General features: G+C 40.6%; 2 protein-coding genes across 5 annotated transcripts in view; one reads left to right on the plus strand and one right to left on the minus strand.

The window, feature by feature from the left end:
• The window catches only part of LOC121563519 (limbic system-associated membrane protein), a 1,168,857-nt gene extending 1,165,614 nt beyond the window's left edge, over window positions 1-3,243 (plus strand). For all 4 annotated transcript variants that reach the window (XM_041875420.2, XM_041875421.2, XM_041875419.2 and 1 more), the window contains one exon: window positions 294-3,243. In XM_041875420.2, coding sequence (XP_041731354.1) covers window positions 294-391 — 98 coding nt within the window. In that variant the 3' untranslated portion in view covers window positions 392-3,243. The remainder of the gene's footprint in view (window positions 1-293) is intronic.
• Window positions 3,244-4,987: 1,744 nt separating this feature from the next.
• Window positions 4,988-18,323, minus strand: LOC121563564 (neuromodulin-like). Its single transcript, XM_041875423.2, has 3 exons — window positions 18,089-18,323; window positions 11,850-12,468; window positions 4,988-5,830 (listed from the first exon to the last, which is right to left on the minus strand). The coding sequence occupies exons 1-3, from the start codon at window positions 18,116-18,118 to the stop codon at window positions 5,748-5,750; spliced, it is 732 nt and encodes a 243-aa protein (XP_041731357.1). The 5' UTR covers window positions 18,119-18,323; the 3' UTR covers window positions 4,988-5,747.
• Window positions 18,324-22,586: the final 4,263 nt, after the last annotated feature.

Here is a 22,586-nt window from a genome sequence, read left to right on the forward strand (position 1 = left end):
ACACATTAGACAATGTTACGAATTCTAGGCCCATTCTATTAGATGTGGGACTAGAAAAAGCTGTATTACATGGTCTGACCACCAGATGTCACTCACTGCACACAAATGAATTCCTGTAGAGTCATAGCAACAGTACCGATACTCAGACAGGGACTCAGACAGGCATAACAATTATACATTTACACATTATTACATCACATAGAAGTGACATATATTGAATGAAACATCAACAAAACGAATATGTTAGTCTTTAACCTCTCTTCCTCTGTCCCCCTCCCTCCCTCTCTCTCCAGGACCTGGGACGGGTCGAAACATCAACGGCTCCGCCTGCCTATCCCAGTCACTGTGGCTCCTCCTGGCCTCCATCACCTGCCTTTTCTTCAAGTGTTAATAACACCACCAACCTACCATTGTTATTACCTACCCAGTTATTACATTGAGACTGTTTGGTTAATGTAACAAAAATCCTGATGTGCTTCGATGCACCAAACTAGATAATAAGAAGATAGAATGGGCTTATTAATAAGTTTTAGTAACAAAAAAAAATGAAATGGAAAAAATGGAACAAACACTGCTTTTTCTATGAAACAGTTATTGCCATTTTAACATGCTGAAGTCTTGCTTTTCTGCTGTCATTGCTCTTGTTTCGGTTGGGAGGATTGGGTGTGGTTCATTGTATTTTGTCCCCATGAAAACATAAGTCTAAACTCCCAAATGGCAGGGATTTCAGGTCAAGTACAACAATCATGGATATCTGTGAGAAGCACTGAGACATTCAAGTTACTGTTCCTTTCCTAATGGCATTTGACTGTATTGTTAGACTAAAAGGTCATTGTAACCAGTGCATTATCAAACAATAATACGCCAATATCTGTCCAAAAACTGAAATTTTAAAAATATAAAACAAAACAATAGATTTGAAAGTATTTATAATACACATTATGTCAAAGCCAACATACTCCAGTCAACATTACAGAAAAACAGTAGAACATGCAATGTTATATTTGGTATACTTAATTTCAATAGTAAAGTGATAATAACCGGGCGCAAATAGCCTCAGCTACATTAGATACATGGCTAGTTGTCTCTATATTAACTGCCACATTTTTGGACACATCAAAGGATGAGGATGCACAATAACTGTGGACTAGCATGAGGTATGCTTTGGCGAACTACTCAGTGCAAACCCTCATAGAAACGCTTGAAATGTGTATTCATCTTTATGTCAAAAAATAAGACCTACTTTCAGGACCTACATCAAACAAAACGTAATATTGATGCGTTACTGTATATACTTTTTAAAAAGTATTTCTCTATATGATAGAAATAGTCATTATTGTTGCAGTATATGTTGCTTGTATGATTACAAACCAACTATATACTGTTCAGTTTCTCTATGGCAAACTGTATTTAGCTTCAGAAATGGCCTGCCATATTAGCTTTTATGTTGTCAACTTTCTCCAATAAATGTTGAGCTACCACAGTTATACTGCTGGAATTTGGATAGAAATGTATGACACCAATGAATGATGTGCTTTTCTTTTATGTTTTACAAGTATGTGTGTTTTCATAATGAGATATGGAAATTCATAATTTATGGATTTATTTAAATCATTTCCCTTAATGGTGTATATACTTGAATCCAATGTCCTTATATATAAAGACACATTTAATATGTCCATGTTTCTAAATAAGTCTGTAATTTGTTGATAATTAACTTGTAGTATTCCATGGCAGCAGCACTTTGCACCATGCAAGTAAAGACCACTAGAAAACAATGTTTTTAAAAGGGTTTAATAAGGTCAAGTTTGTGCATTTATTGTACCTTTCCAATTATAAGATTGTTTTAGTTTGTCTTTGAGTTGGGTACATAGATGTATTTGGTTTCTAGAATGAAAGCTCATGGAGAGTGACCATGAGCTGAATGCCAAAATGAACTGAGGCAAACAAAACAGATAGGTCTCATGATGACATTGTCTACCGCTATCTGTCAAGTCAGTGTTCACAAAACAAACCTGTAATGTAAGTAATGCTCTCTGAAATCTCATCATCATTAAAAACCTCCACTGTATTCATACTGCTTTGGAACCATGACTGTAAGGTAGTTGTCCATCTAAGCAGTCACACTTCTTTGTAAAAAACAGACTTGCTGTATGTTAGCCTTAGTGCTATACTGAGAATATATCTGTGTCATCTCTGTATTTTCAATTACCCATAAAACAATGAACGCTAGGCCTACTGTACATCCTGCCTCTGGACGATAGTTTATTAACAAAACAATCTGATTAAGAAATGAATAATCTGTCTGTTCACTCCAATAAAGGGGTAAGTATTATAATTTGATGGGAAGTGTTTTTACGTGTCAGAATGGGAAGGCATGTGGACTATAGTACAGTACTGTATCTGTCTGCCTGTCAAAGCTAACGCACTGGGGAAAGCAGTGGGCCGGTCTTGCAGTGATTGACAGTCTCCTCAGCCAGTGAGCCATCAGACGTTTAGCTGAAGTCTTTCCCAAGAGGAGGGGTCTCACCTGACTGCACTGTACCCAGCCTATGCCTATGCATACAGCCCCTGATCCCTTATGACTGAGACCTGGGGAACTGAAGGGGACTGATATGTCTACCTAGATTCTTACTAATAATAAACATTGCATCCCATTCGCTGTATAAAATTGGCTTGTGTGTGTGCTCACCCTGTTGAGTTACTTTGGCTTGTTTGAAGCCATTGAAAGAGATACATGCGGCATGAATTACCAGTCATTTACGTTGGCCACTAGTTTATCCATCCCACCAAGCTATGGTTACATGTGTAACCCACCATCTTATGATTTATCTCACCTGTATATAAAATGTTTTTAGAATATATTTAAGTTGAGTCTATCCCTAAGTTCACTTTGTTGATTATACCACTGTAGGACACAGAGGAATGTCACATTTGTACTTCCCTTTGTCACAATAATGAATTCCTAGACCATTATACAATCATTACACAGCAATGTCCCGTTTTCTATTTCCTTTGATTTATGGTAAAGTTATTGCAAATTATTTCTAAAAATGGTATGTAAAGGTATACAAGAAAGATTTTCGACACAAAATAAAGTTCAGTGTTCTGTATTTGAATGTGGATTGAGATGTCAATGAGTGATCTTTTTGGCGAACGCTTAAAACACAGTATCTTCTGGTACAATTGTGTTTATCACCATGTAACATGCAAATAAAATAATATACGTATTGTTAATTCTCATTGGGAGATTTGTGTCCTATACTATATATTTCTGGAGTGTTTGACAAACTATAAATCTGTTTTGGACAATTTCTAGCCAGTTAACTCTGGACATTGGAAATGACACTGACAAAGCTATCTGAACAGTGTGATCCCTGGAAGGAGAACTCTTGCCAGTAGGTAAAGTCATTTGCATTGTCTGACTGAAATGATAGCCTTTATAGAAAGAAAGGGCCATTGCTATGGACGCTGATGAACTCCTGAAATGGATGGAGTCAATTAATTTGCTATGAGCCTTGTAGCGTTTTTATCTAACCTTTAAACCAGGAGGCCCCATTGAGATAAAGAATCAAGGGAAATACATTCTCTGGCATCAGATGACTCAGTAGGGGGGAGGGGGTAAGTACGGTGGCCCTAAGGGGCAAAGTAGCTTTAAAATGTAGTGCTAGGTTGGGGTCAATTCCAACTGAATTTGAAATTCCAATTTAATTATTGAATTAACTCATGAAGTGGAGAATTTACGTTGGATTAAATTCTAATTTGAAAAATCTTCAAATTTTGGAATTGAATTGGAATTACATTGTTTGGACTTTTTTAATATGAATTGTAAAAACATTTGATCTTTGGAATTGTATTGAATTAGAATTCAATAGTTGTATATGTAAACGTTAATGGTGTTTTTTACATTGTACATACTATTAAAAAAAAAAATTATCATTTCAACCTGTATTCCAGTATAGCTAGGCTGTCTGAACATTGATATAATCAGCCTGAAAGCCAGAGGGAACTGGAATCTTTGGAATTTTGGGGGATAATATTTTTGGGGAATTTACCTAACATTCTAATTCAGAGGAATTTAATTATCTCTGAATTCAAAGACTGACCTAGAATTTGAATGAAATTAAATTGGAATTTACAGGGCAAGATAATTTAATTATAATTGAATTTGTGGAATTGACCATAACAATGGACAGCACATGCACCAGTCCAGCCTTAGCAGTTCATGAGAAATATATCTGGTGATTATGAAACACTAGCTGATCCTCCAACACAGACCTGACCAACTGGAAGTGTTTGTGCCAAATACTGGGAGTATGGAAGAATGGGTGTATCTATAACGTATCTAGCTTTTTAAAAACTGTGAGCGAACCACCAGTATGTTTTTACTATCAAGTCATTTGGGCTCGATTCAATCCGTAGTGCTGAAGATCTGCGTTGTAGTTCGATTGACATTTAAAGGCAATGTTCCTGCATTAACGGAGACTGCATTCACTGTAACCGCGCCATATGTCGGCTCAATCGGAAATAACCTTTACATTTCAAGTGCGCTATAGCACTGAATCTCGGCAATACGGATTGAATCAAGACCCAAAAGTATAGCATTTGTTACTAATAAGCTAATAGCTGGGTATTGTTTCATGCCAGGGATTCGATTCAATATGTAGCGCTGAAGAGCTGCCATACAGCGCAATAGAAATGTAAAGCCAATGTTCCCAAGTTAGCAAACTGCATTCACGGTAAACGCTGCATTGGTCGGCTCAATCGGAAATTACCTTTAAATTTCAATCGTGCTATAGTGCTGAACTTCAGCGATACGGATTGAATCGAGCCCCAAGCCCTAACCTGCATGTGCTACTACGCTCCACTAGATGTCTCTAGATTTCATTAATAATAATACTACTATACTCTAATTCAGGCTTAATGTGAAAGTGGCTTATCATTAGCCTTCATTAGCAAATATTTTGTTTGAAATATATTCCACAACTTAGGATGGTAATTGGCACATTGCTTTATTTTGAAAACAGACATTGAAACCATTATTTAATTTTTTTTTCACAATTTAACTCCTTAGATTCAAACTGGACATTGCACTCACTGGAACATAGGAAACGTTTTTTTGTTTTGTTTGTTTGATTTTCTTTTTAACATCAGTGCAAGAGTAATTCCAATTCATATCAAACTGTCATAACAACACCAAGGACATCAAAAAGAAGCCACGTTTTTTTTGTATTGTGACTGCGAAGGTCCTCTTAGTGGAAGAGTTCCCATGCAAGTTAGATGGTTCATGCTAATCATGTAATTTGGAAGGGGGATTTTAGTTGTGGGGCCAACAACATTTATGTCATAGTATTCATCGTTTTCCGTAAAGTTGTGAAAATCACCTCAGACTTCTTCATTTAATAAGTGAGGAAGGAGAAGGACCAATTATTCAAAGAACGTAAATCAAGCTTGATCAACTCAAGCAGAATATGAAAATGTCCTGTCCTGCTTTGTAGGGTTTTAAAACTCAGTTCAAAACGTGGATACATCCAACCATCGATTCAATCATGTAATATACAAAACATACCCAAATCATACCACTTATAGCTTGAACCAAAAAACGCATCTTGGAAACTCCCCCAACATAAGAAAATCATTGCCACACAAAAAATGACAAACAAATAAAAATGGACTGTCTTCACATTCAGAAGTAGAAGAGTCACCCTTTAAATTGACTTGTAATCATAGTAATTTGTTTCTCTATGTTAAACGTTCTCTTGTTCCTCCTTGGACTCCTCCTGGTCTGCCTCTGCTGGGGCCTCAGCTGGTTGGGATTCATCTGCAGCATCTGAAAGAAGAAATTGGGAGGAGAGAGCGAGAGCGAGAGAGAGAGAGAGAGAGAGAGAGAGAGAGAGAGAGAGAGAGAGAGAGAGAGAGAGAGAGAGAGAGAGAGAGGCAGAGAGAGGCAGAGAGAGAGAGAGAGAGAGAGACCGAGAGAGAGAGAGAGAGAGAGAGAGAGAGAGAGAGAGAGAGAGAGAGAGAGAGAGAGAGAGAGAGAGAGAGAGAGAGCATTTTGCGTGTGAAAATATTCAGTTTTTCAGTAACAAAATGTGTATTTGTAAGATCAGGCCTACATATGTAAGTAATGTAAGCGGTGAGGTGGAGACCGGTTTATTCTCAGTGGACTGTGTGACATACAGTAATAAAAAGGCTACTTAGACCCCTCTCTACAGAGACCCATTATAAAGAGCTGTCTGTATATGCCTGTGGCTGTCACATTGTTATACTTCACTTATTACTTAACATGCTTACAAAAAGGCCTATGACTTTTTTTGGGCAGAGACATACAGTGGGGGAAAAAAGTATTTAGTCAGCCACCAATTGTGCAAGTTCTCCCACTTAAAAAGATGAGAGAGGCCTGTAATTTTCATCATAGGTACACGTCAACTATGACAGACAAATTGAGGAGAAAAAATCAAGAAAATCACATTGTACGATTTTTAATGAATTTATTTGCAAATTATGGTGGAAAATAAGTATTTGGTCACCTACAAACAAGCAAGATTTCTGGCTCTCACAGACCTGTAACTTCTTCTTTAAGAGGCTCCTCTGTCCTCCACTCGTTACCTGTATTAATGGCACCTGTTTGAACTTGTTATCAGTATAAAAGACACCTGTCCACAACCTCAAACAGTCACACTCCAAACTCCACTATGGCCAAGACCAAGGAGCTGTCAAAGGACACCAGAAACAAAATAGTAGACCTGCACCAGGCTGGGAAGACTGAATCTGCAATAGGTAAGCAGCTTGGTTTGAAGAAATCAACTGTGGGAGCGAGAAATGGAAGATGGAAGACATACAAGACCACTGATAATCTCCCTCGATCTGGGGCTCCACGCAAGATCTCACCCCGTGGGGTCAAAATGATCACAAGAACGGTGAGCAAAAATCCCAGAACCACACGGGGGGACCTAGTGAATGACCTGCAGAGAGCTGGGACCAAAGTAACAAAGCCTACCATCAGTAACACACTACGCCGCCAGGGACTCAAATACTGCAGTGCCAGACGTGTCCCCCTGCTTAAGCCAGTACATGTCCAGGCCCGTCTGAAGTTTGCTAGAGTGCATTTGGATGATCCAGAAGAGGATTGGGAGAATATCATATGGTCAGATGAAACCAAAATATAACTTTTTGGTAAAAACTCAACTCGTCGTGTTTGGAGGACAAAGAATGCTGAGTTGCATCCAAAGAACACCATACCTACTGTGAAGCATGGGGGTGGAAACATCATGCTTTGGGGCTGTTTTTCTGCAAAGGGACCAGGACGACTGATCCGTGTAAAGGAAAGAATGAATGGGGCCATGTATCGTGAGATTTTGAGTGAAAACCTCCTTCCATCAGCAAGGGCATTGAAGATGAAACGTGGCTGGGTCTTTCAGCATGACAATGATCCCAAACACACCGCCCGGGCAACGAAGGAGTGGCTTCGTAAGAAGCATTTCAAGGTCCTGGAGTGGCCTAGCCAGTCTCCAGATCTCAACCCCATAGAAAATCTTTGTAGGGAGTTGAAAGTCTGTGTTGCCCAGCGACAGCCCCAAAACATCACTGCTCTAGAGGAGATCTGCATGGAGGAATGGGCCAAAATACCAGCAACAGTGTGTGAAAACCTTGTGAAGACTTACAGAAAACGTTTGACCTGTGTCATTGCCAACAAAGGGTATATAACAAAGTATTGAGAAACTTTCCACCATAATTTGCAAATAAATTCATAAAAAATCCTACAATGTGATTTTCTGGATTTTTTCTCATTTTGTCTGTCATAGTTGACGTGTACCTATGATGAAAATTACAGGCCTCTCTCATCTTTTTAAGTGGGAGAACTTGCACAATTGGTGGCTGACTAAATACTTTTTTCCCCCACTGTATATAGCAACAGTTCATTCCTCTCAGAACCTGCTAGGTGGGATTCTCGAGTCCAAGACTAAATCTTAAGAAATCTACTTTTTGGTACAGCTGGCCTACATTTATACCTACGATTTATTTGAGCAATTGTACTATTTTATTGCAATTGTACTATAAAGTCAAATTTTAACCCTGTGAGACCTAAGCATAGATCCAAATCAGATTTGTTTTTACCCTTCAGAAATACTTGGAATAGGCCTCTGATTATGAAAATAATCTGTTTTTGGAATTTCAAGTTTGAATAAAGACATTCTGAAAACATTGCAAAAATGCAACACTGGGCTTCAATGGTAGCAAAAATGTGTGGTAAGAAAACTGAAATTATATTAAAATCACATCAAAATGGATCAAACATTTACATGTGATTTAAAATATTGTCTAATGGTATATACATTTGAAATGAAGTCATATTTTGTCTGAAATAGGCAAATTGATCGACTTGACCAATTCAAACAGAATAATTTTATTTTTTTTTTTTTTTTATATGTATGGATAACATATTTGGTTGTCCTTTCTGGGTTATTTTGGAGAGATAATCTATCTTACTTCTTTATCATAAAATGGCAGTATTCTTTTAATATATACAGTGGGGAAAAAAAAGTATTTAGTCAGCCACCAATTGTGCAAGTTCTCCCACTTAAAAAAGATGAGAGAGGCCTGTAATTTTCATCATAGATACACGTCAACTATGACAGACAAAATGAGAAAAAAAATCCAGAAAATCACATTGTAGGATTTTTTTAATGAATTTATTTGCAAATTATGGTGGAAAATAAGTATTTGGTCAATAACAAAAAGTTTCTCAATACTTTGTTAAATACCCTTTGTTGGCAATGACACAGGTCAAAAGTCTTCACAAGGTTTTCACACACTGTTGCTGGGTATTTTGGCCCATTCCTCCATGCAGATCTCCTCTAGAGCAGTGATGTTTTGGGGCTGTCGCTGGGCAACACGGACTTTCAACTCCCTCCAAAGATTTTCTATGGGGTTGAGATCTGAAGACTGGCTAGGCCACTCCAGGACCTTGAAATGCTTCTTACGAAGCCACTCCTTCGTTGCCCGGGCGGTGTGTTTGGGATCATTGTCATGCTGAAAGACCCAGCCACGTTTCATCTTCAATGCCCTTGCTGATGGAAGGAGGTTTTCACTCAAAATCTCACGATACATGGCCCCATTCATTCTTTCCTTTACACGGATCAGTCGTCCTGGTCCCTTTGCAGAAAAACAGCCCCAAAGCATGATGTTTCCACCCCCCATGCCTTCACAATAGGTATGGTGTTCTTTGGATGCAACTCAGCATTCTTTGTCCTCCAAACACGACAAGTTGAGTTTTTACCAAAAGGTTCTATTTTGGTTTCATCTGACCATATGACATTCTCCCAATCCTCTTCTGGATCATCCAAATGCACTCTAGCAAACTTCAGATGGGCCTGGACATGTACTGGCTTAAGCAGGGGGACACGTCTGGCACTGCAGGATTTGAGTCCCTGGCGGCGTAGTGTGTAACTGATGGTAGGCTTTGTTACTTTGGTCCCGGCTCTCTGCAGGTCATTCACTAGGTCCCCCCGTGTGGTTCTGGGATTTTTGCTCACCGTTCTTGTGATCATTTTGACCCCACGGGTGAGATCTTGCGTGGAGCCCCCAGATCGAGGGAGATTATCAGTGGTCTTGTATGTCTTCCATTTCCTAATAATTGCTCCCACAGTTGATTTCTTCAAACCAAGCTGCTTACCTATTGCAGATTCAGTCTTCCCAGCCTGGTGCAGGTCTACAATTTTGTTTCTGGTGTCCTATGACAGGTCTTTGGTCTTGGCCCTAGTGGAGTTTTGAGTGTGACTGTTTGAGGTTGTGGACAGGTGTCTTTATACTGATAACAAGTTCAAACAGTTGCCATTAATACAGGTAACGAGTGAGGACAGAGGAGCCTCTTAAAGAAGAAGTTACAGGTCTGTGAGAGCCAGAAATCTTGCTTGTTTGTAGGTGACCAAATACTTATTTTCCACCATCATTTGCAAATAAATTCATAAAAAATCCTACAATGTGATTTTCTGGATTTTATTTTCTCAATTTGTCTGTCATAGTTGACGTGTACCTATGATGAAAATTACAGGCCTCTCTCATCTTTTTAAGTGGGTGAACTTGCACAATTGGTGGCTGACTAAATACTTTTTTTCCCCACTGTATATATATATATGTTGCATTTTTGCATCACTTACAAAACTACCTCTAGCTCGAAATATTTTTTTCTTGATATGTTTTTTTCTACATAATCACTACATCTTAGAGAAGACAGGAAAAATATTTCAAGTCATGTACTTGCATGGATGGCCTACAACATATGCTTGTGTAGGGGACCAGTGTGGTCTCAGACGAGTGGACAGTTTTCTAATGTTTCGGAGGCTACTGATGCCACAATAGTCATACCAACACACAACAAATACTACTAAGAGATGCAGTACATCTGGGTCTAAGGATATGCACTTTGTAGTGTTTGGTATAATTGCTTTGTTTAGGACCTGTACAGGACGCAATTTAGAAAACTCATTTTTGCAACAATGGGTCTCACAGGGTTGTTTCCCATCAAAGCTATTGTCCACATTTCTTGGAGGTAATGATGTCATCATGACTGCATTGACTTTAATCATCAGCATGACATCATCTTTGCTGGTCATCCTCTGGGAATCAGAGATGGAGCTAGACTTGCGTGTATGTGACTCATGATAGATGACTCACACAGCACTTAGTATTCTACGGGCAATCAATGGGCAGGTTTCAGGTAAGGGAGTGGTAACCATGCAATCACTGTGAAAATATTGACATTTCAACCCATCCTAGAAGATGAGCTAATTTATTATTTATCCCGATTTCTCTCTCTGGGGATCAATAAAGTTGATTCAGTCATTCATTAACTCATCATGAAAGTCTCCATCAATAATATTTATGCGAAAGGTCTTCCAACAACACCGTCTTGTGTTTCATTGTGTATAGACCCTGGATATACCAGACAGATAATATAAACACCTCCACTGCTTCATATTGAATACAAAAATATGTAGTTTTTGTCATTATTGTTGAGCACCCCTCCTTTTCTTTGTTTGCTGAAGCTCGAAGGCCCACCTGAACTCCACTCAAATATTGAATTCCATTTGTACTATATCCTGTACATTGGTCTTTATGACCTACATTTTTGCAGTGCTTCATATGATGGTTAGCCATTCCAGGTCATGCATGTCTTCACGGTCTGCTGGTTTCCAACTTAATTGACCAGTTTAAGTAATTTATCATTCACCAGTTTAAGTAATTTATCATTCGGTAAGTCTGAAAACCATGGCCAGGTATCCCGGGTCTACACCAGTAGCCAAGTATGTGTAACTATGACAACCTGCAGACAGTGCAGCCCCTATGACCTAGTTTCTCCCAGTCCTGTCTAAGCTTCTGTCCCAAATGGCATCTTGTACCCTATAAAGTGCACTACCTTTGACCAGGGCCCATAGGTCTCTGGTCAAAAGCAGTGCACTACGTAGGGAATAGGGTGCCATTTAGGACCTCGCCATTGATCCTCCTGTAGAGGATTCTGCACATATTCCATTAGGTAGGCTACATCATAGAGCTGTCTCATGGGAGTTCCTGGACTGGAACAAGATAACCTACTGAGCATTTGCCCTTTTCTCTCATACTTTTTAGTCTAAGCTAATAGAACCAATCAAAGATGTAAAGAGATTATGAGTAACAGCTTGACGTTATGCCATTTTGTAAATTTGGCTCACAGACAATTTTATTATTAATAATGAATGTATTATTCAAGCTATTGTGTAGCCTTTTTGGCTTGTGTTGTTTGTGTAGCTTTTTTCTAAGCTCATCTACATGGATGGGCATCTCAGAGGCTGAGTTACAATAAGGCCTACCTTTTTTGTCTTGTGTTTGGTGAGGCTCCTCCTTATCAGCCGTCTCACTGACAGTAGCAGCAGGCACGTCGGCTTGTTTGGACTCCTCCTGGGCAGCACCACCCTCCACACTCTTTTCAGCACAATCAGTGGAGGGGTTTTGGGCAGAAACCGGAGCCTCATTGCTGTCCACCTCTTTGGGCTTCTCCTTGGTGTCGCTGGGCTCTGCCTTGGCCTCCTCTTTGGGAGGCTCTGAAGGCGCCACAGTGGGAGAGGCTGCTGCTGCCACAGGCGAGGTGGCGACAGGGGCAGGAGAGTTTGCTGGCTTTTCTGAGGTGGGGCTTTTGGCTTGGCTCGTCTCCTCCTCTTTAATCTCAGTGGGGGCTTTTTCCTCGGCACCCTGCTCAGTCGCAGGGGGGACGTCCTCCTTCTTCTCCTCCTCTCCGTCTGCCGCCTCCTTCGCCTCCTCCTCTGGGACAGCTGGACTGGCCTCCTCATCCTCCTCTCCATCTTTCATTTTTTTCCGGAGTATGTGTCCACGGAAGCTGGCCTGGATTTTGGTGGCCGCCTTGTGGGCTTTGTCCTCTGGTTTCTTCTCATCCTGCTTGATTTCCTGGTCAGCCTCTTCATTCTTCTCAACCTTGGGAAAGAGACAGGATGTCAAGAAGTGATGAGCATATTAGAGGACAACAAACCACCAAGGGCTTACTATTTACATTTTGTGTCTGCCCTAAAATGAAGCAATATTATTGTTATCTAACTAACAAGACTTTCAATTGCCTCTTCAAAGAACCAAACAGGTACCCTTCTGTTGCCTCCCATCCTTATGGCTGAATGGGAAAGGTCTCCAATGAAGTGGTATCAGAGGACCATACTCAATGGGCCTGCCAAATAATGAGTGACAGTAACTATTTTGTGAAGCCCTTTTCTATCAACATCCAACCAATAGCTTCTCTTATTGTGGCAGATGAACAGATAGCATTCCACTGTGGTGAACGGCATTGGATGTTATTCACATACAATCCCAATGGTTCTGAATAAGAACGCTTCCAAAAGGCATCTCCAATAACACATCCCACCAACATACCCACCACCCACAATAGAAACTAGGTTATAAGTAGAATGAAGGGAAATTAAGGTAGAATAAAGGTGGATAGCTCAAGGCAGAAGAAGGTACAGTCCGAGCAGGCGGTGAGAGTGGGATGTGGATCTGAGCAGGGTTGTTCAGGTTTGGGGTGTAAGAAGTTAGTGGCCATGGCTGGAGCAGAGTTTAGGAAAATATTAGGAATATGAGTGGGAAAGGTTTTGGAGCCTGTACAGAGCGCCAAGCTGTTACCTTTGATATCGGGATCCATAGTTGGAGTGGTCCATCAAATAGAGGGCAGTGTTATGGTTCTTATAAATCTAATGAAAAAGAAATGAAGTGAAATAAGGAAAAACAAACAATGATGTTGAAATTGACAAAGCAAAAAATGATCAATATATTCAAAATGAATAAATAAATAAACAGATTGTATTGATTTGAATTATGCATTTATCTCACACAGACAAATTATGTTAATCTGAAAATAATAGTGAACCAATGTAAAGCAAACATAACAGGCAGTGTGGCCTAAACCAAATCAAAGAGACTATGATTCTAAATCCATTATGTAGCTAAGAGTGTTACATGCTCTGTCTTTCACTATATTACCCAATGTGATGTTTTCATGAGGGGTTCTTGCTTCTTGTTACAAATATGTTACAATTTTGGTCTCGTTGCATAATAAACCAAAGAGTGCTGCATGTGGACCAGTTACGTTTTGATGATTAATCTAATGTTCCACTTAGTATTTGTTTTGCTATGTTTTTAGATACTGTAATCGGTTACTATCATTATGTTGAACGCCACCTTCAATAACATAGTCATAATAACATCAATTATGCTATTATTACTATGTTATTCAAAATGGCGTGCATCGTTGTTTAATTACTAGATTACTGAAAGCTGCTTTGTGGATCCATCTTTGGTTGCTACCTCGTCAAGATGCAGAGCCATCCTCCCGTCGAACGATCAAATGTTACCTTGACAACCAGAGTGCTACATGTAACTCATCACTCAGTGCCCTGTCTGCTCTTTTAGGCCAGTGATTCCCAACCAGGGGTACTAGGACCCGTGGGGGTACTTGGACTATCCACAGAGGGTACTTGAGAAGACTCATGAGACCATAGGCTTACTGTTAAAATGCACATGAGTGGGTACTTCAGGTGTACTCAGGGTAGAGCAAAATTCTGTTGGTGGTACAGTAACCAAAAAAGGTTGAAAACTACTGGTTTAGGCTATGAAAGACTATATGTCACTATGATTGACATTACACCTGACCCCTTGGGGAAGCAGCCAATAGGAAACCATAAATCAGGTTACTAATCAGGGTAGCAGGGAGGGGCTGGCTCTTACATCGGTCAGGGCGTTTGTTCAGGGTCAGTGTGTCAGTGTGTGTGTGTGTGTGTGTGTGTGTGTATGTGTGTGTGTGTGTGGCACATTTAGGAGGAGAAAGATGTCTTAATCACCTGCTACCAATAAATATATAATGTTTTTAAAGCCATGACAATGTATTATTTTGGAATAATTTAGTGAACTGATGTGCTAATGGAGTAGTGAGATTTGATAGACTGTTAGAGTAGGAGGTGAATATAGTGTGTCTGGCACACCCTCACAGCCGTAATGGTATATTTAATATGCATGATCTCATAGGTGCTCACAGTTGCCAAATTTTGGTCTAAGCACTTACTCAAAAAGAATTACTTACTGGAGTTGTGAGTCACCGTAAGAATGACTTATGGCAATTGAGAAGGGCGACAGGTAGCATAGAGGTTAAGAGCGTTTCTTTTTTGTTTCTTTTTTTTAACCTTTATTTAACTAGGCAAGTCAGTTAAGAACAAATTCTTATTTACAATGACGGCCTACAGCGTTGGGCCAGTAACCGAAAGGTTGCTGGTTTGAATCCCTGAGCTGACTAGGTGAACAATCTGTCAATGTGCCCTTGAGCAAGACGCTTGACCCTAGTTGCTCTGGATAAGAGCAGCTCCTAAAAATGACAACCATTTTGAATTCCCAGAACAATCTAAGATACCCAAAATATTTTTGGGGTCCCATGTGGCTCAGTTGGTAGAGCATGGTGCTTGCAACACCAGGGTTGTGGGTTCAATTTTCACAGTGGACCAGTATGGAAAATTCATGCACTCACTACTGTAAGTCGCTCTGCTAAACTTAAATTGTAAACTGTTTTGGGAATATGAGAGATGACATCATTTTGGTATTAAGGGAAGATATTTCATTGTCCATTTGGGGATTTTAGGTGGGTTTTTTGTTTGTTCGGTCGGGTAAATGTATTGAGAATAGGAGAATAGAACTCATTACATTGACTTTACAACAATTTTACCACAATCAATGTTAACCAATTGATATTGTCCGTTCAACCCACAAAACAGTGAATTTGTAAAGTCTACCTGCCATGTTAGACGGCGGCTTCCCAGACTCATGATTCAGACCTAATATGAATGGTAGAATGTCCAAGGCAATATATTTGCATGTTAATGTCCGTCGTTAACCAATGTACAGAACATCATTTTGAGAGCCATATCAAACTGATGTAATCTGACATTAGGAAATGTCTTACAACCAGATGTCTGGGGAGAGTTATATATAGACAGTTACAATGTTATTTTCCTACAAGCCTATATCCCTTTTAAACCTTAATCATTGAAGATCTAAAAATAATTGAATAATCAATTGATGTTAAAAATAATTGTCATGTCAATTGACATCCAGACTCCTGAGACAGCTTCAGACAACTGTATTTAAACAACAGTCTGATTCCTTTATGTCACTCAGTGCATGATCTTTCCATTCATAAAATGAACATATCTCAAAACTGTCTCCCAAGAACACTAGTTGCATTTGCCCTTTTAGATAGCTGATTGCCTGTAGATGATACATCACCAATAAAAGCCAGGCTACAGTATCTGAAAGACAACTGTATATCTCGGGCCCCAGCCACTGTCCTTGGGTGGGCAACCCCGTGTGAACCACACCCCACAGTGAGTTTATGGATGGATCTTTCAACGGTAGCCAGCCACCATCCCCCACATCAGACCGCTGTCTCAGTTTGGAAACCATTAGGGACTTTGCCACAGGAGGGGAAGGAGACCGCTGCTTGCACAAATGCACACAGCCGGTATGTATCCTCTTTCTATTCTTATTCACTCAAGCAGACGCTCCCTAGCTCCTCTACATAGGTGAACGCAGCATGCTGATGCAAGGACAGAAATACCTAGGTATGCAAATGAGGTAGGCTAATATTGCTATATTGCCCTTATTAAAAAGATAGCTTGGCTCTCACAGTGTAACATACACATGACCACTGAAACCAGACAGGGAGAAGGTAAAAAATAAGTCTGCCAAGAAATATATTGCGTCTGTCGCAGTGTGTCAAGTAAATGTATATCCTTGAATGAATCCCATATTGATATAAATATGTCTGGTTTTCTAGTGGATGGGAATGAGAAAGACTAGAGAGCAAGCAGGCAGTGTTGCAGTCTGCAGCTGAATCTCCCCCATTCCCCCTGAGCTGCTACTACCCACTCGCACAGCACCACACCCTTTCATCCAGCTGTCTCCTCTCCTCTCCCTCCTCCTGCAGGAGAGAGAGGGGGGGTTCAGGTGGAGGAGAATAGATTCACCTATCCGCACAGCCCCATGCCTCTCAGACACACGCCTTATTCCCAGGACGGTGAATTGATTAGCAGCGTTGTACATGTTTTCGATGGCCCCAAGAATGATGTTTGCAACCAGATAATATCCAGCCATAATAGCCACCCTCGTTTAATTACATTAGTCTGCTCTCTCTCTCGTTTGAACAAAGGCTCCACAATCACAGCTGGTCTGACAGCGAGGGCTGGTGGCTCCGTTGAAAAAGCCGGTTGCTGCTACTGAGGCTGCTACATGGGTGTGTAGCTCTCTGTGCTTTTAACAGCATGCTGAGAGCAATCTCTCTTGTTGCACCATTTACATGCTTTCTGTTCATCCTTCTAAATACCGAGACTTCATTCATTCATTCATTATCCATTCCTCAAAAGCAGAAAGCAGAGTCTAAGGGCTGGATGCTGCATGGGAGGTGGTTTTCCCTGTGGTGAGCGTAGTGTACGATTCAGATCGCAGCATTGTGTGGAGATAGGGTTTAATGCAGTATTAAAGTGAGAGAGAGAGTAAGAGGGATGCTTCACCCACTTCAGTGCAATGTGCAGTCTGGCTGAGCTAAAATGACTCATACATGCTGACATTTAAGCAGCAATCAGATGTTGATGGAATCCAGTGCTTTATGAAGCCGATAAAATCCCGATCACTCTAGATTGCTTCTGTAGATAGATAGCTCTGTGCTAATAAAAAAGCCCTTCTGATAGCTACTTACAGCAAGGTATTATCTCATACTGTACATCTCCAAGACCCACCCGTAGATTCACAACACCTTCCTTTTCTGAGAAAGGATCTCTCTGTCATGTATTCATCTGTTTTTTCACAACTATGCACCCATAAACATGTGTAGACACTTTTAACCCCAGAACCGTGCTAATCCCTTTAAGATCCTAATTTATTCCTATTGTAGTCCCTGGAGACACCGTGGCCAGAGGACTTGAGTCTTAGTCAGTGGTTCCTTACCCCACCCTTTTTCCTCAGCAAACATGCCTCTCTATCCTCCTGTTTCTTAGAGATAACACCGAAATATACTTTTTTAGCAGCAATTAGTACATCAATTAAGAGCAGCCTTAAGGTAATAAGAAAGTATTGTGCTCAATGGAGACGGTATCCCCAGTCTTCATGTATCCCCTCATTACAGTACAAAGCAGTCAAGGCAATCACAGAAGGCATCAAACAGGTGCATCAAGTGTCTATCAATACATCTTTCAGTGTTTAAAGTAGTGGATCGATAATAGTATAAAAGACCTCAGCATCATGTTACAGGCTTATCTTACTGCTATTACAATGTGAGGTCTGGCAGCATTGTGGCTACTACACTCATTCAAACATAATTATATTAACAAGGCGTGTCCGTTTTTCATCCGAGACATCACTGAAGTCCCAGTGAGCCAAGAAGACAAGACAATGAGACAAGCATATCCTCAGATCAGTTACTGAAGTAATTAGTCCAAATGTTGACCAATTTAGACACATTTTGAAAATGACAGATGTGAATGAGAGAATCTGTAAAGAAAGCAGTTACCGGTTTTGTTCTTCTTATGCAGCACAGCATACTTGTAGTATCCTTTCTCTTTTCCCTTCGTTCCTTCCTTTTTGCCTTACACTTCTCTCTCACTCCCTCGCTCTCGCACACGCTCACTGGCTGTATCAACAGCTGAGTCGCCTAATGCTTTTACTCATCACAATTTGCACACACACTCACTGTCTGTCTGGTCGCGCCTCTCTCTGACTTGCTGGCTAACAATGACTACAAGCCCACCCTTTAAAACCCCTCCTTCCCTTCCCCTCCCTCTCTTCACGCTGACACCCCCTCCTTCTCTCTCTGTGATGAACCTATCCCTCTCTTCTCCCTCCCCCTCTCTCCTCCACAGGCAACCGGCATGCAGCCTTGCACCGGCGAGAGCTACAACCCCACCCTACACATGGCTCCTTCCCTGTATGAATGATTGAATACATCCAATCTGTCAACAGACAATTCCCATTCTTTTGCTTTTTCAATTCCCGTGTTACACTGGGGCGGTGGTCCTGTTGAATAGCTTTTCTATTAAAGAGGGTGTTGGTAAAGATCAATATATAAACCAAGCTCCAGTCTAAATTACCTACGCCAATTCCCTGTTCTGGCAGAGACACCTGCATGTTGCTGCCAATGAGGATGTGTGAAACTGAATGATAATGCTTACACACGTCAATTTCTCTTCAGTGCTCTGTTCACATGGAAACACTACCAGCTCTCACAGTGCCGTGGCCATGGAGGAGAGGAGGAAGGCTGGGTGTGGCAGCAGCCAGGCTCCATTCCCTCCTCTCTGCCCAAATTTGCACAGAATCTTCTGTGATGACCAGGCACAATGTACACTGTGGTGAGAGCCCCCACCCCCTCTTTGACCAGAGAGAGAGGGGGAGAGAGAGGAGGTGGAGAGAGGGGGGGAGCAGATTCCAGACACATGAAGACAGGATCCAGGGGTCTCTGCTCTGTCCTCACATGTGCTGCAGGGAAATCATTACAATATTCTACTGAGATGTCCATCCACCACTGTGGCCTGCATGCCAGCCACCCAGCCAATCAAATCTATTATTATTATTTGGACTGTACAGTGGGGGAAAAAAGTATGTAGTCAGCCACCAATTGTGCAAGTTCTCCCACTTAAAAAGATGAGAGAGGCCTGTAATTTTCATCATAGGTACACGTCAACTATGACAGACAAAATGAGGAAAAGAAATCCAGAAAATCACATTGTAGGATTTTTAATGAATTTATTTGCAAATGATGGTGGAAAATAAGTATTTGGTCAATAACAAAAGTTTCTCAATACTTTGTTATATACCCTTTGTTGGCAATGACACAGGTCAAACGTTTTCTGTAAGTCTTCACAAGGTTTTCACACACTGTTGCTGGTATTTTGGCCCATTCCTCCATGCAGATCTCCTCTAGAGCAGTGATGTTTTGGGGCTGTCGCTGGGCAACACGGACTTTCAACTCCCTCCAAAGATTTTCTATGGGGTTGAGATCTGGAGACTGGCTAGGCCACTCCAGGACCTTGAAATGCTTCTTATGAAGCCACTCCTTCCTCACGATACATGGCCCCATTCATTCTTTCCTTTACACGGATCAGTCGTCCTGGTCCCTTTGCAGAAAAACAGCCCCAAAGCATGATGTTTCCACCCCCATGCTTCACAGTAGGTATGGTGTTCTTTGGATGCAACTCAGCATTCTTTGTCCTCCAAACACGACGAGTTGAGGTTTTACCAAAAAGTTATATTTTGGTTTCATCTGACCATATGACATTCTCCCAATCCTCTTCTGGATCATCCAAATGCACTCTAGCAAACTTCAGATGGGCCTGGACATGTACTGGCTTAAGCAGGGGGACACGTCTGGCACTGCAGGATTTGAGTCCCTGGCGGCGTAGTGTGTTACTGATGGTAGGCTTTGTTACTTTGGTCCCAGCTCTCTGCAGGTCATTCACTAGGTCCCCCCGTGTGGTTCTGGGATTTTTGCTCACCGTTCTTGTGATAATTTTGACCCCACGGGGTGAGATCTTGCGTGGAGCCCCAGATCGAGGGAGATTATCAGTGGTCTTGTATGTCTTCCATTTCCTAATAATTGCTCCCACAGTTGATTTCTTCAAACCAAGCTGCTTACCTATTGCAGATTCAGTCTTCCCAGCCTGGTGCAGGTCTACAATTTTGTTTCTGGTGTCCTTTGACAGCTCTTTGGTCTTGGCCATAGTGGAGTTTGGAGTGTGACTGTTTGAGGTTGTGGACAGGTGTCTTTTATACTGATAACAAGTTCAAACAGGTGCCATTAATACAGGTAACAAGTGGAGGACAGAGGAGCCTCTTAAAGAAGAAGTTACAGGTCTGTGAGAGCCAGAAATCTTGCTTGTTTGTAGGTGACCAAATACTTATTTTCCACCATAATTTGCAAATAAATTCATTAAAAATCCTACAATGTGATTTTCTGGAGAAAAAAAATCTCAATTTGTCTGTCATAGTTGACGTGTACCTGTGATGAAAATTACAGGCCTCTCTCATCTTTTTAAGTGGGAGAACTTGCACAATTGGTGGCTGACTAAATACTTTTTTTCCCCACTGTATCAATCAATGAAATGTATTCATAAAGCCCTTTTGACATCAGCAGATGTCACAAAGTGCTTATACAGAAACTGAGCCTAAAACCCAAAGAGCAATCAATGCAGAGGTAGAAGCATGGTGGCTAGGAAAAACTCCCTAGAAAGTCAGGAACCTAGGAAGAAACCTAGAGAGGAACCAGGCTCTGAGAGGTGGCCAGTCCTCTTCTGGCTGTGCCGGGTGGAGATCATAAGAGTACATGGTCATTAAGGCCAGATTGTTCTTCAAGATGTTCAAACTAATATTACGGTTACACTCAACAGCATAAACCAGTGGTCCTTCTAGATTTCTATGAATCACTGAATCCAACACAAATGTGTTGCCATGGTAGTTCAAACTGGGTAGAAATAACAATAATTTCACCGTTATTGTAAATAATTTAGGATGAAATGCCAAAATCAATTGGACTGAGAAAATGAATCTGACAAGCTATTTATTTTATAATAAAAATAAAATATTCTCATTACTAATTTATTGGACTGCTATTGGTTATTATACTGAATAAAAATATGAATGCAACATGCAACTATTTCAAATATTTTACTGAGTTACAGTTCATATAAGGAAATCAGTCAATTGAAATATATTCATTAGGCCCTAATCTATGGATTTCACATGACTAGGCAGGGGTGCAGCCATAGGTGGGCCTTGGAGGGAATAGGCCCACCCACTTGGCAGCCAGCCCCAGCCAATCAGAATGAGTTTTTCCCCACAAAAGGGCTTTATTACAGACAAAAATACTCCTCAGCACACCCCCACCGACGATCCCACTGGTGAAGAAGCTGGATGTGGAGGTCCTGGGCTGGTGTTGTTACACATGGTCTGCGGTTGTGAGGCCAGTTGGACATACAGCCAATTCTCAAAAAACGATGTTGGAGGCAGCTTATGGTAGAGAAATGAACATTCACTTCTCTGGCAACAGCTGTGGTGGACATTCCTGCAGTCAGCATGCCAATTGCGCACTCCCTCAAAACATGAGACATCTGTGGCATTGTGGTGTGTGACAAAACTGCACATTTTAAAGTGGCCTTTTATGGTCCCCAGCACAAGGTGCACCTGTTTAATGATCATGCTGTTTAATCAGCTTCTTGATATGCCACACCTGTCAGGTGGCTGGATTATCTTGGCAAAGGAGAAATGCTCACTAACAGGGATGTAAACAAATTTGTGCACAACATTTTAGAAAAATAAGCTTTTTGTGCGTATGGAACACTTCTGGGATCGTTTATTTCAGCTCATTAAACATGGGACCAACACTTTACATGTTGCGTTGATATTTTTGTTCAGTGTAGTTCACACCAGCAACATGGATTTCAAACAACATGGGTGCCAGTTTTTAAGTCAGATTAGGTTTAAAGACCGACATTATTGAAAATGTACTGTAGTTCAACTTACATGGTAAATTGACTAACCATTTAACCAATGGACAAGAACATTTATGTATTTTACTAAGCAGAATTATAATATAATTTGCACATACATATATTCCACAACAATCACTACACTGTACATCCAAATTCCAACATGTAAATCAAATCCAGTAAATTCATTCAACCTCAGAACGTGAGGTCATAATATATCCACTCCTGAATGTAGTTATATCAACTAGTTCAAAAGTAACACTAACTCTGAATGATATGTTTAAAATAATACTAAATGGACTCAATCAAGCAGATGTAGCCACAGGTAAAGACTGTCTATAATTCTAGACCGATAGTTCAACAAAAACTCTCATAATAACTGTACAAAAACAATTATTCTAAATTTCAAAAGTTATAAAGCAGACAATAACTTAGTAATATATGCTTCTCCTTCATAATAAGAAAATCTATCCAGAAATGTTTAGAGTATAGTGATAAACGTACGTGTGTGTGTGTCCGGCACTGGATCCA

Source organism: Coregonus clupeaformis, chromosome 5 (assembly GCF_020615455.1).
Source record: "Coregonus clupeaformis isolate EN_2021a chromosome 5, ASM2061545v1, whole genome shotgun sequence".
NCBI classification, from domain to species: Eukaryota; Metazoa; Chordata; class Actinopteri; order Salmoniformes; family Salmonidae; genus Coregonus; species Coregonus clupeaformis.